General features: G+C 44.0%; 1 protein-coding gene across 1 annotated transcript; it reads right to left on the bottom strand.

Annotated features, from left to right (window-relative positions):
- Nucleotides 1-10,011: 10,011 nt before the first annotated feature.
- LOC104627412 (high mobility group protein B2-like) lies at nucleotides 10,012-10,476 on the bottom strand. Its single transcript, XM_010295668.1, has one exon. The coding sequence runs from the start codon at nucleotides 10,474-10,476 to the stop codon at nucleotides 10,012-10,014; it is 465 nt and encodes a 154-aa protein (XP_010293970.1).
- Between the last annotated feature and the right edge of the window lie 209 nt (nucleotides 10,477-10,685).

The following is a 10,685-nucleotide window of genomic DNA, read 5'->3' on the forward strand; positions in this document are numbered from 1 at the left end:
GTGCCTTCCTTAATCCCTTTTGTCTTCATTCTGCACTTTCTAAATTAATTTTTATAATCGCCTTTTAAATGATGGAGCAGTTCAAATTAGCGCTCTTAGAATTACCTGCATTAAAGATCTCCCCTAAAAAGAAAGGCATAAAAGTAATTAATTGCTTCAATTATAATAATATGGCTTAGCTTGTGGTTTTCTGTTAGAAAAAACTGTTTTTCATAAGTCAGCTGTTCTTAAAAGGAGAAAAAATAAAAGTGTTCCAGGCTGGAAGCTGGCATGAAGGAATTTTGAAATAAGATTGTTCGCTCTGTAATGTAACGGAATAAATTAACACCATCGATCCTGGAGCAGTGCCCTGTGCTCAAAACAGCCTGACGGGCAGAGGAGTGCTCAGAGGATTTATTTTGCCCAGTCACAGATGCTTTGTATGACTTTGAACAAATATCCTTTGGTTTTTTAAAGACACACTAGAATTTCTGGAGCTTGAAAGAAAGTCAAAGGGAAGGGAAAACTTGCTTTCGAGATTTTCCTTTAGTTTCAGAGCCAGCCCTGTGCAGTGTTAGATAACTGGGTACCTGGATACTGAAAAGCTGCTTTGTCTAAGTGGCTGAGGACCCAGAGTGATGGTAGAAGAGGGGACAGGTCAACCGAGGGCTTGCTTCAGGCCTGCCTCCCTTCACCCAATGAACTTTGGGTTGCTGCATCAGAGAGATCTCCCAGCCTGGAACGGACAGGGCGGTGGCACAGGGCGATGCTCAGCATCAGCGCTCTGCTCTTCTGTTTCTCTTGCTCTCCTTCTGCTGCCTGGTGACGGTTAAGCCTCCCTTGGCCTTTGCTCCCTGTGCTCTTCGTGCTGCACCCCGGGTGCCAGGGACTCATGCTAGGTTACTCGCCACTTACCTAGTCGTGCTACTGGTTACTGAGCTGATGTCCTGGTGCAAAACCCAGGCATTGGTGCTCTAACATGCCCGATGAGGCATCTGTGGGTTTTGCATCTTACTGCTTTTAAGTGGTGCCAGAAGTGCATAGGCCTCTTATTCCAACCCAAGCACAGGGGTTTTAAAAGGCTGATTTCTTGTGGTTAATGGGGGCTGTATGAGGTGTACTGTAGGAGGTGGTTCCTGATTGTAAGAACATCAATATGAAAAGCTTGGGCAGTTCTGTCTGCTTTGCTTGATGCGTGCACAGTCATTGGAGGTAGAGGAAAGCTTGCAGTAAAAAATCATTTGGACTTTATTTAAACTCCGACAATGCGTGCTCTGTTTTGAGCTTCGTCTCCAGTTTAAAAAAGAAAAAGCTCATAAGCGTCTACATTGTCACATTCTCTCTAAAAATAAAACATTTTAAAACAGAAAATGTTTAAGCAGGAGGGTCTGTATATTGCTGCTCAATGTTATTCTGCCCCCAAACAAGAAACTCTCAAAAGTAGGAAGACTCAAGTGACTACTGTTCAGAGCATGTTGTCATTGTTTTTTTTTTCCGTAGACCTCTTAAGAAACTGTAGATTTTTAGCACAAAATTAATATACTGGAATTTTTGGGGGAAGAATAAAATACTCATTAAATTTTGCAACCCTGGAGTATGTATAAAACGGAGCCTGCACTTCAAATTCATTTTGAAGAAGGTTAACGGAAGTTTTGTTAATGTTTAACGTCTTTATGGATGCCATTCTTTGTAAATTTGAACTAATTAAGTCCAAAGGGACAAAATAATAGATTCTGCATTTGCTGTGGATGCCAGTGCTCGCCTTGCTTTTGGCACTGTTGTTCTTTCTTTGTGCAAGTTTGGATTTTAATAAGTTGTCAAAAAAGTAACTATAAACAATCAAGAATCCATCTTCCTAAATCTCTGAAAGACTGCAACAAATCTTTGGTAAAGACTCGATACTTGCTTACCTCCACTGACTCCAAGATACTTGCTGTAAAGTTTGGGAGATTTCTAATTGGAATTTTTTTCATTTTTCTACTAAACATTTTGTTAAGACAACTTGCAACTGCTCTGGGGGTGTAAAAGCCTCAGGTGGACTGGAGGCTGTGTCCTGACATTCACCCTGAGGTTCTGAGGTTTCCTTAACTGAAACATACACCAGTCTGAAATGTTTGGAATTGTGAATTTCGTATTTCTTCTGCTCCTTAAATATTTTTCCTGGGATGCCTTTCTTAAGCAGTTTATAGGTAGCAATAAAAGTAAGGGAAAATATTTCCAAGTATGTGGCTGCCATGATAAATCTGAGACCAGAACCTTACCTCGGCAGGTCTTTGAAACTCCCTTTGGCTTGCAGGTTTGAAGATGTCAGAGTTTGCAGAGTTAGTGGTTTGTAAGACTCTTCCTAGCAAAGTCGTATTGAACTAAAGTTTAGTGCAATTGAGTTAGAATATCTTTAACAGGCTGCAGGCTCTACTGTGGCTGCACCAAGCCTCTAATGCTATAAACAATGTAGAGCTTGGAATAGGTTGTTAATGGCACTTTATTGATTGAAAGGGTAGAAAGTTCATCTAAACTGTGGATAATTCTGGTACTTTCCTTGCAAATTTGACTGCTGTGTAGCTATAATTGCCGCACCAAGCTTTGACTTACAAGTAGCAATGCTAATAAACTTGTTAACATAGGTTGCTGCTTTCAGTAGTAAAGCTGACAGGTTTCTTTGTAAGGCTGCTGGATATGTCAGTCCTTCAGCTGCCTTGGGTCAAGTTTAATGTTGAACTCCTGCAAGGGAGATGCTCAGGTCCTCAAAACAGGTGGGATTTCAGAAAATTAGGGTCTGGCTGCAGCCCAGGGTCATGTTGGCCTGCTTGCTGCAAGATGACTTTGCTGGCTCATGTTCAGCCTTGTCTACCAGGACCTTCAAGTCTTTGCAGCGAGCCCCCGACCTGTACTGGTGCGTGGAGTCATTGCTCCCCTGGGGCAGGACTTTGCATTTCCCTTTGAACTCCATGAGATGCCTGCCTGTTTCTCCAGCCTCCTGAGGTCCCTCTGGATGGCAATGCACCAGCTGGTATGTCAGCTGCTCTCCAAGTTTTGGGTTGTCTGCACACTTGCTGAGTGTGTGTGCTCTGTCCCATCATCCAGATCGTTAACGAAGGTGTAAAACGGTATTGCCCCCACATTAACCGTTGTGTAAAGGTGGATGGTTTTGTTTTTCAACAGAAGGTGGACTCAATGTCTGCTGCCTTTCTCTGAATGCTGTCACAGTCTTTTAAATTTCAGACTGAAGCATGTGTTTCAGGATTTCTATCTGATCAGACAGTTGGAAATACAGAAATGATAGGCAAGCGTGGAGGAATCGGCTCCAGTGACACAGCTCACCTCAGCCAGGGGGACTGAGTGGAAAAGATGCAGACTGATCTCTGAGAATCTGGAATAGGAATTGTTATAACAGCAAAAAGCGCACAGAAGGCAGGTCTAAAAAAATAATAAAGTAAAATTCACTTTTGACATACTGGCAGTGCTTTCAAGTAGTCAACAGTTTTTGTGGTTGGAAGACTTCAGGTTATGTTAAGGTCATCCACACAGGCTTCTAAAAAGGGAGGTTTTGCCCTTGTACAGTTCTTATTCTGCTGTCTTGGCAACTTTGCGTAGGTGTTACAGGCCTCTCCATCTTCCTGAGAAAGCACACTGAGTAACGCTCCCCGTGTCGGTCACTGGAGGGAAGAGACTGGCCCAAGGCGTGCAACAAACCTGTGGCTTAGTCTGGAGTTCTGACGTGCAGCCCATGCCAAGCCCTCGCAGAGCTGTTGCCATCTGATAAAGCTGCTCTTGAGTGCAGTGAGAAAGAATTAATATGTTTGTTTTGTCTTAGCTGTGTGGGGTGCTAGGCTGTGTTTCATTCAGCATTAGCTGAAATCAAATGGTGAACTCTTCATTGATTTCTCAAGGAACGAGGTCATCCTGGGATTTCCCCCTCCTCTAAAATCCAAGCCTTGCTGAAGCAGTGGGTTGTGTGGTGGTCCGTTCATGCACGTGTAACGGCATCCCCTAATACTCGTGGTGTTTGTGTGCACGTGCAGAGAAGAGGAATTAACGTCTTCACCCTCATGATCTAGCCAATATGGTGGATCATCCAAATAAATCAATCTGCAGTAACAGGCAGTTGTGAGATTAGGGCTTTACCATCCCTCTTGGTCAAGTCCTACTTTACGAGCAGCCACTGGGACTCTGCTGCTGACACTTAGTTCCCAGTTGCTGTTGAGTAAGTCCTCCAATGTCTTGTAGCTTCACATTAAATGTATAATTTATTGTTAATTTACTTAAACTTCTCTGAATACTTTTTTGTAATTTGCTGTTCCTAGAAGCAAAAGCCTTTTTGCGGTGAAAGTGATGGAAAATATACTTTGGCAAATCAAGCAACTTACTAAGCATATTTTATATTAACATGTGGTTGCGGTCTCTTAAATAGTAGCCTGATGAAATTTTTTTCATGTAGAAAATAAATGAATATTTTAACCATATTGTGCATGTTCATATTCTGTGGTATTTTATGCGTAATATCAGCCCCTTAGAGAATTGCGAGTCTCACCTGTCTGCCCAATTGAACGTACCTGCTGTGCTTTTATGTCGGATTAGGAAAAGCACAAGCAAATATTTATTTTATCAATCGAATTGATGAATTCTGGAAAAGACAAAATTGGGTCTGTCAAACTGCTGCTGTAATTGCACTTCTAATAGTTTAGCACCTGCTTTTTTTGGTAATGACTATCAAATAAAAGAAACAGATGGGTTTGCAGTTTGGTGGGAGTGGCACACTTTAGAAGGCCTGTTTCATTATCTTCACTCAGCTTTGGAACGAAGATGCCCTCTGACCAAGAGCTGCAAGGTCAACAGGCATCATCCGTGCGAAATACCTTACCTTGTGGGACGGAGCGGGAAGTGGGCGAGCTCTTCAGGCTGTAGTAGCGACCGGCCGCAACCCAGGGCTCCGCCAGGCTGAGTGTTGTGCCGGCATGCAGAGGACGAGTTTGTTACTGCAGTGATTTGTGATCTAAATCAAAGTTAACAAGGGCGGCAGGATGTGCTGCCTCTCTCTCAGATCTGTACAGATGGGTATGTGCTCGGTAATGCTCAATCTGTGCTTTGTTGCAAGATGGACTTAAAAGAAGCAAGCTGTTGTTCTCTTCACCACAGTCCTGCTAGCTTTTTAGCTTCTGAGTAACTTGGTGTCTTTTTGGTCACATTAAAATCAAGCTGTGAACAAAAGCAGGTTATTCATTCTTTGAAACAAAAAGAGTCTTTGCCAGCCAGTTAATGAGGAAAGAACACTTCCAAATTCTGATTTGTGTAAGAGTGTTTAAGTTGTAACATCTCAATTCACGGCAGCGCCCTTCCCACAGTCTCAAAGTCATAAAGAACTCATCTGTTCCTGACTAAGCAGAGTCTTGGGGGAGGTCTCTGCCAGGCTTGCCTGACTCAGGCTGCCGTGGATTGTTCTCAGAAACCCTTCTTGAGTGGTCGTGAGCTGCTGGGAGCAGGAAGGGGAGAGAAGAGGGCCTCTCTCTGATGGAAACTGCCCAGGCTTGGGGCTGCTTCTTGCTCTTAGACTTGCAGGGGATTTACTGGGATGACTCACTTATCACCCTCCGGGGACGCAAATGCAGCCAATGGCTTACTAAACTGCACTTCAATTGACATGGGGTTTTGCTATAATATGTAATGTTCTTTTAATATTTTCCTTAACTCTCTGAAATGTGAGTAAGGCAGTAACATTAAATGTGCTGAGGGATGCAAAATCTTTAGTGGTGCATTTGCTATACTAAAAAAACACCCCACAACCCCAGCCCCCAAACAAGTGCTTTCAAAGGCTCAACTCTTCACTGCAACATCTGGGAAGAATTGCAGTGTTTTGTTTCTGGGTTTTGCTTTGCTTTTATTCCCAACCTGTGTGATCTGCCCAGTGTATCCTGTGAACCTGACTTCTCGTGGCCTTCTTACGCAGCGGATAAGGCAACAATGTAGAAGTGTTACTGTGGAGAACATCTATTAAATAAATCTGCTATTCAGAAATACTCTAGTGCTTCCACTACTGTTGCAGGAATACAAGAGCTTTTGGACTGTCTTACACACACACAGAAGAAAATTGCTAGCATAAGGAGAGCGGAGGCTAAATGAGGGAGGTAGGATGAAGTGCCATTGTTCCCATTTGACAAGAGGGAATATCTACAGAGATAGGCTTCTCTTTATGTCAATAGGAGTATGAGTGTAGCATCCATGTCTCCTTACTGATATTTTATGCTTTTGTGCTCAGATTGCTTTTTTTTTTTTTTAAGGAAGGTGGAGGAGTATGTGAAATTTTGGCTTTGGGGTTGTTTATTCAGACTTTGTAGTTATGGCCTGACTGTGTAATGTATTTGTGATCCCACATGAGCAAGTGCTGCTATGGCTGTGGTGACAGTTGTGCCCCTAGTCAGAGCCCAGGGAAGTGGATTTCTGAAGGCTCTGGGTAAAGATCTAACACTTCGGCTATTCTATTCCGCCCTGAAACTGAGCCCCTTTGAAGCCCCTACATTGAAATGGCAGGGAGAGGAAACCCTGTCTCTGCCAGCTATCCAGCTGAATCGATTCAACTGACTTGATGGGAAGGTAGTCCAGCTAACCTTCTCCTGCCGAATTTACAAGGTATTCTTTACTCATCTTTCCCTTAGCAATGACAACACAGGTAGCATTATGGTAAAAATTATATTACTGGATCTGTTATAACATCATTAACATTAGTTTTGAGTACATGAAAAGTGTGCAAAGGCTTGCACTAAGCCTGAATTGTTCCAGTACTGAGAGGAAACCCAAGGCTTCAGTTAGAGTTTCGTTGCTTGCTTTCCCTACAATGTGGAAGGCGGATGAAGGAACCTACCCCAGGCCTCCAAGATATGTTCCTGCCCATAGTAGCTGTATTAATCATTTAGCTCCTTTTCTCCATCAGTTGCCCCCAGGCTCTTCAAAGACCATAGCTTCCTTGCTGCTACTGTAAGGCATCTCCAAAAGTGTTATTTTTTTTGTTGTTGATGCTTAGCTCTAACAATTATTTTCATCTAGAATCTATATGCCATTAGTGTGAAAACATATACAGGTGAATTACTCTACCAATTTTAAGTGTACTGTTTTCCAGGCCCTCCTGTTTCCTCTAAGTAAAAGGATTTCCCACTGCAGATAACTGGAATTTTGTTGTATGTTCTGAGCTGGCAGAGTTGTCCTTCAGCCTCTTAGATTGCATTTCAGCTGAAGAGGCTGGTAGAAATAGCTGTACTGGGAGTTTACTGGAGTGTATGTTTGCAAAGAAGTGTATGTTTTGAGGCAGTGCTGCAGGTATTTGAAGACATTACTCATGAACAGACTGTGATGTGCTAAATTGAGTGGAACCTGTGTGCCAACTTCACAGAGCATGATTTTGCCTGAAAGCCAGTTGTTTATGAAGTATGCAAGTTGAGGAGTGGAAGACACAAAGGTACTGTTAAAAGTATAATTGGATGGGTAATATCTTGGGCCTCTTTGATGCGTCTTTTTTAACCGCTTCATATTTGTAATGTGCCAAAAATAGCTGTACAGGCTGCTACGGCCATCACTAGTGTAGCTGGGAATAGATTTTAATTGATGGATACTGTCAAGCTGTTAGTGGCCATGCAGTCGTGAGAACCATTAAAGTGATATTTCTTGTCCCTGCTCACTTAAACACTCTGCTACCAAGTCATAGCAGAGTATTATTTTTTTACTTAATATTGTCAGCATTGTACTGATAGCTTACTAAGGCTATGTCCTAGATTTTTAAGTTGCTCAGCAGTGAGAGCTGCTGACCATTAACTTCATCTACTGTGATACCTGGAGATGGTGCTAAGACCCTAAAAAAATCTGGTTTATGGAATGAGGGACAAATGCATCCTTGGAGTCTAATTTGCTTGTGACTCTTTCGGCTGCAGTGTTTCCCTTGGTGCACATAGGATGTAAGAAGGTGGCATTTAACTATGGTACTCTGATGTGTTAATGCTGAGGCCATACTCCATCATGGGCAACGTGGAAGTGTTTTGGAGTGTTCCACTTTCATGGAGTCTTTCATTGTGTCCTTTTGTGCGTGTGTAGTATGTAAGGTAGAGGAACTGGTTTTGAAGCTTTGAGTTGAGACTGGTTAAACTTCAGCACTTTTCAGCCTGGAATGAAATTTTAACCTCAGAAAAAAAATGTCCAGAAAACCTGGGGCAAGGGCACGTGGGGAAAAGACAGCAGCAGCTTCATACAAGCAGCATTCAAGAATGAACACTTTCCCTGCTCTCTCCTGCTATCTTTCCCTTTGCGGAGGGAAGAGAAATTTCAGAAGTGCATGAGCAGGGAGCAGAGTGGCAGAGGCTGTGCCTGTGGACTAGATAAGCTGAAGGAGCACTGGGCTTGTATGAGATGCAGGGAGCAAAGACTTCAGAGAGTCTCTAGAAAGCAACTGACCTGTGCTCCGAAGTGCAGACTTTGCAGAGATGTCATTACGAGCCAGATAACCTCTTGCCCAAGCAGTGCTTGCTGGTTATTTCACATTAGCTGCTAAATAGCATCAGCTGTCAGCCTTTCTACAAGAGATCTAGTCTTCTGAATCAAATTTAGTCTTCCCTTTGGTTGAGCCAAAGGAAGGAGCTTGGGACAGAGTTGTTTAAAGAAAAGACATATGTGCTGACCCTTCTGTGGGTTGTGACTCTTCCTTTAAGAACCTGTAGAAAGGCTGCAGTCAAGAGGAGAAACCTCTCTGATGCAAGTCTCGGTCCTCCAGTCCTTCAGCAGCTTCAGATACCTGTGCTGGTTTGGGGTCTGAGTTTGTGCACCTTCCCAAGGCTTTCCTCGCCTCTCTGACCTGCGGAGGGTTGTCTGTTATTCCTGTCCTCTGAGCGGAAACTGCCATCCCTTCCAAAACGACACCACTGTTCAAAAGGTTGCAGGTTGAAAACCAAAAGCGAATCAAGCAAGCTTATTTCCATTTAATTGTTTTGATCAGTTGTGTAGGAGGTCCCCTGCATTTTAAATTTACATATTGCTATATATATATTAATAAAGTATAATAAGTTACTTGATAATCTCCCCAAACAGGGACAAGATCAAACTTCTAGCCATCCATTCAGTCTCTATGCCGTTGTCCTTTGGCATGTTAGTTATACCAGTGTCAAAAACTGCTGGTGAATCTCACGGCAAGGTAAATACGTTCAGTAGAGGCGCTTGGTGGCTGCTTCTCTTCACTTCCAAACCTTGCCAGGGCTGGGGACCAAATGCCAGTTGTGGAGATGACCCATCCTAACCAGATGACTGTGCAGACATGGTGCCATCTGCCAGGTCTTTGCGTGAGACTGCATACACAAGCTAGGAGCAGGATGCTGTGGTTCCCACACCCTCCTTCTGTCTGAAGCAGATCAGAGGTTTCTTCAAAGCTTGAGCTGCTCACTGGTGTGGGGCAGCAGTAGAATGTAGGTCATCAGCATGCTCTGTCCTGCTTACCTTGTTGCCTTGAGGGACCTATGATGTGTGCTCTGGACAGGACTCACAGGCCAAGCAGGTCACCTGCCAAAGAGCCCTGGCAAGGATGGAGGCCTTGTGTTTCCCCTGAGGCAAGTCTGCATTAGTTGTTGTCTCTCGGGCTCCAGGACCTGCTGCGTTAGAGGACCAGAATTCCTCCTTTGTGGAACGAATGTGTTTTAACTCATGATTTGGGGTAGGGAGGAGGCAGAGAAGACTCATTGCTATTTTCTTTGTGGATAAGCAGGAAACATCCATCTCGGGACTGCACAAACCTTCCCGTTGCTATCAATATGGAACCTGCTATATTCTGAATTATTGCTCTGTCTAAAAAATCATGGTTATCTAGCATTTGCAGTTATTTTACTAAGGCTTATGAACTGTACTGAAACTTCCCAAGGAGCTGCAGTTGCACGTGACGAGATGGAATTGCAGAGGACCACCGTCTTATCAGCAAAGCAGACCATCAAAGTCTTCATTTCCTCCTTTCTGCTTGGATTTTTTTTCTGCTGTGAGCCTTTCCTGGCTGCATCTGGCTCATGCCCTGACCTATGCTGGTCTCTTTTGTTTTCTCCTCCTCAGCTGTGCAGCCTTCTCTTTGTACATTTCTTTGTCTTTTTCTGGCTGTTTGTGCCATAATTTCCCTAATGTCTTGGCAGTTTCTACTGCTGTCCACTGTGGATTTGATTTCTGAAGCTGTGGGCGATGCTGTGCCATGAAGAGAAAGAAAGCAGGTAGTGGCTGCTTTGCTCTCCCGAAGCTAACTCTTTTCTTCTGCTGCCGCCTTCTCACTCCTCTTGGAGGACCCGATGTTCTCTCCTTTGGGTGCTTGGCCATCTCTTCATGCTTCTTTCTCTTCTCCCTGGCTGTGGTTTTCCATATTTTTGAGCGTTTCTTTGAAACCTTTCCACTAGTGTCAGGCTTCTGGCTGGCCGTGGCCTTCTTGATGGAGATGTAGAACAGCAGGTGAGCTGTGCGCTTCCCCCCGCGGAGCTTGCGAGCAGGCCAAGCCATGGCGTGGTGAGCTGGTGTGCGTGGCGGGGGTGAGCTGGGCTGTTCTTGCTCCTTTTTGGAGTGGTGTTACTTTTCTGGCATGATGGTGAGGAGGAGGCGGCCCTGCTGGCCGGCAGAGCAGCTGCTGGAGTGCGCTGGAATGTGCGGTGGTGATGACGTTGTTGTGTGATTATGACGCACCATTTACAGAGCCAATCGTTTAGGGCCGT

The sequence above is a fragment of the Phaethon lepturus genome, unplaced genomic scaffold (genome assembly GCF_000687285.1).
Source record: "Phaethon lepturus isolate BGI_N335 unplaced genomic scaffold, ASM68728v1 scaffold19420, whole genome shotgun sequence".
NCBI classification, from domain to species: domain Eukaryota; kingdom Metazoa; phylum Chordata; class Aves; order Phaethontiformes; family Phaethontidae; genus Phaethon; species Phaethon lepturus.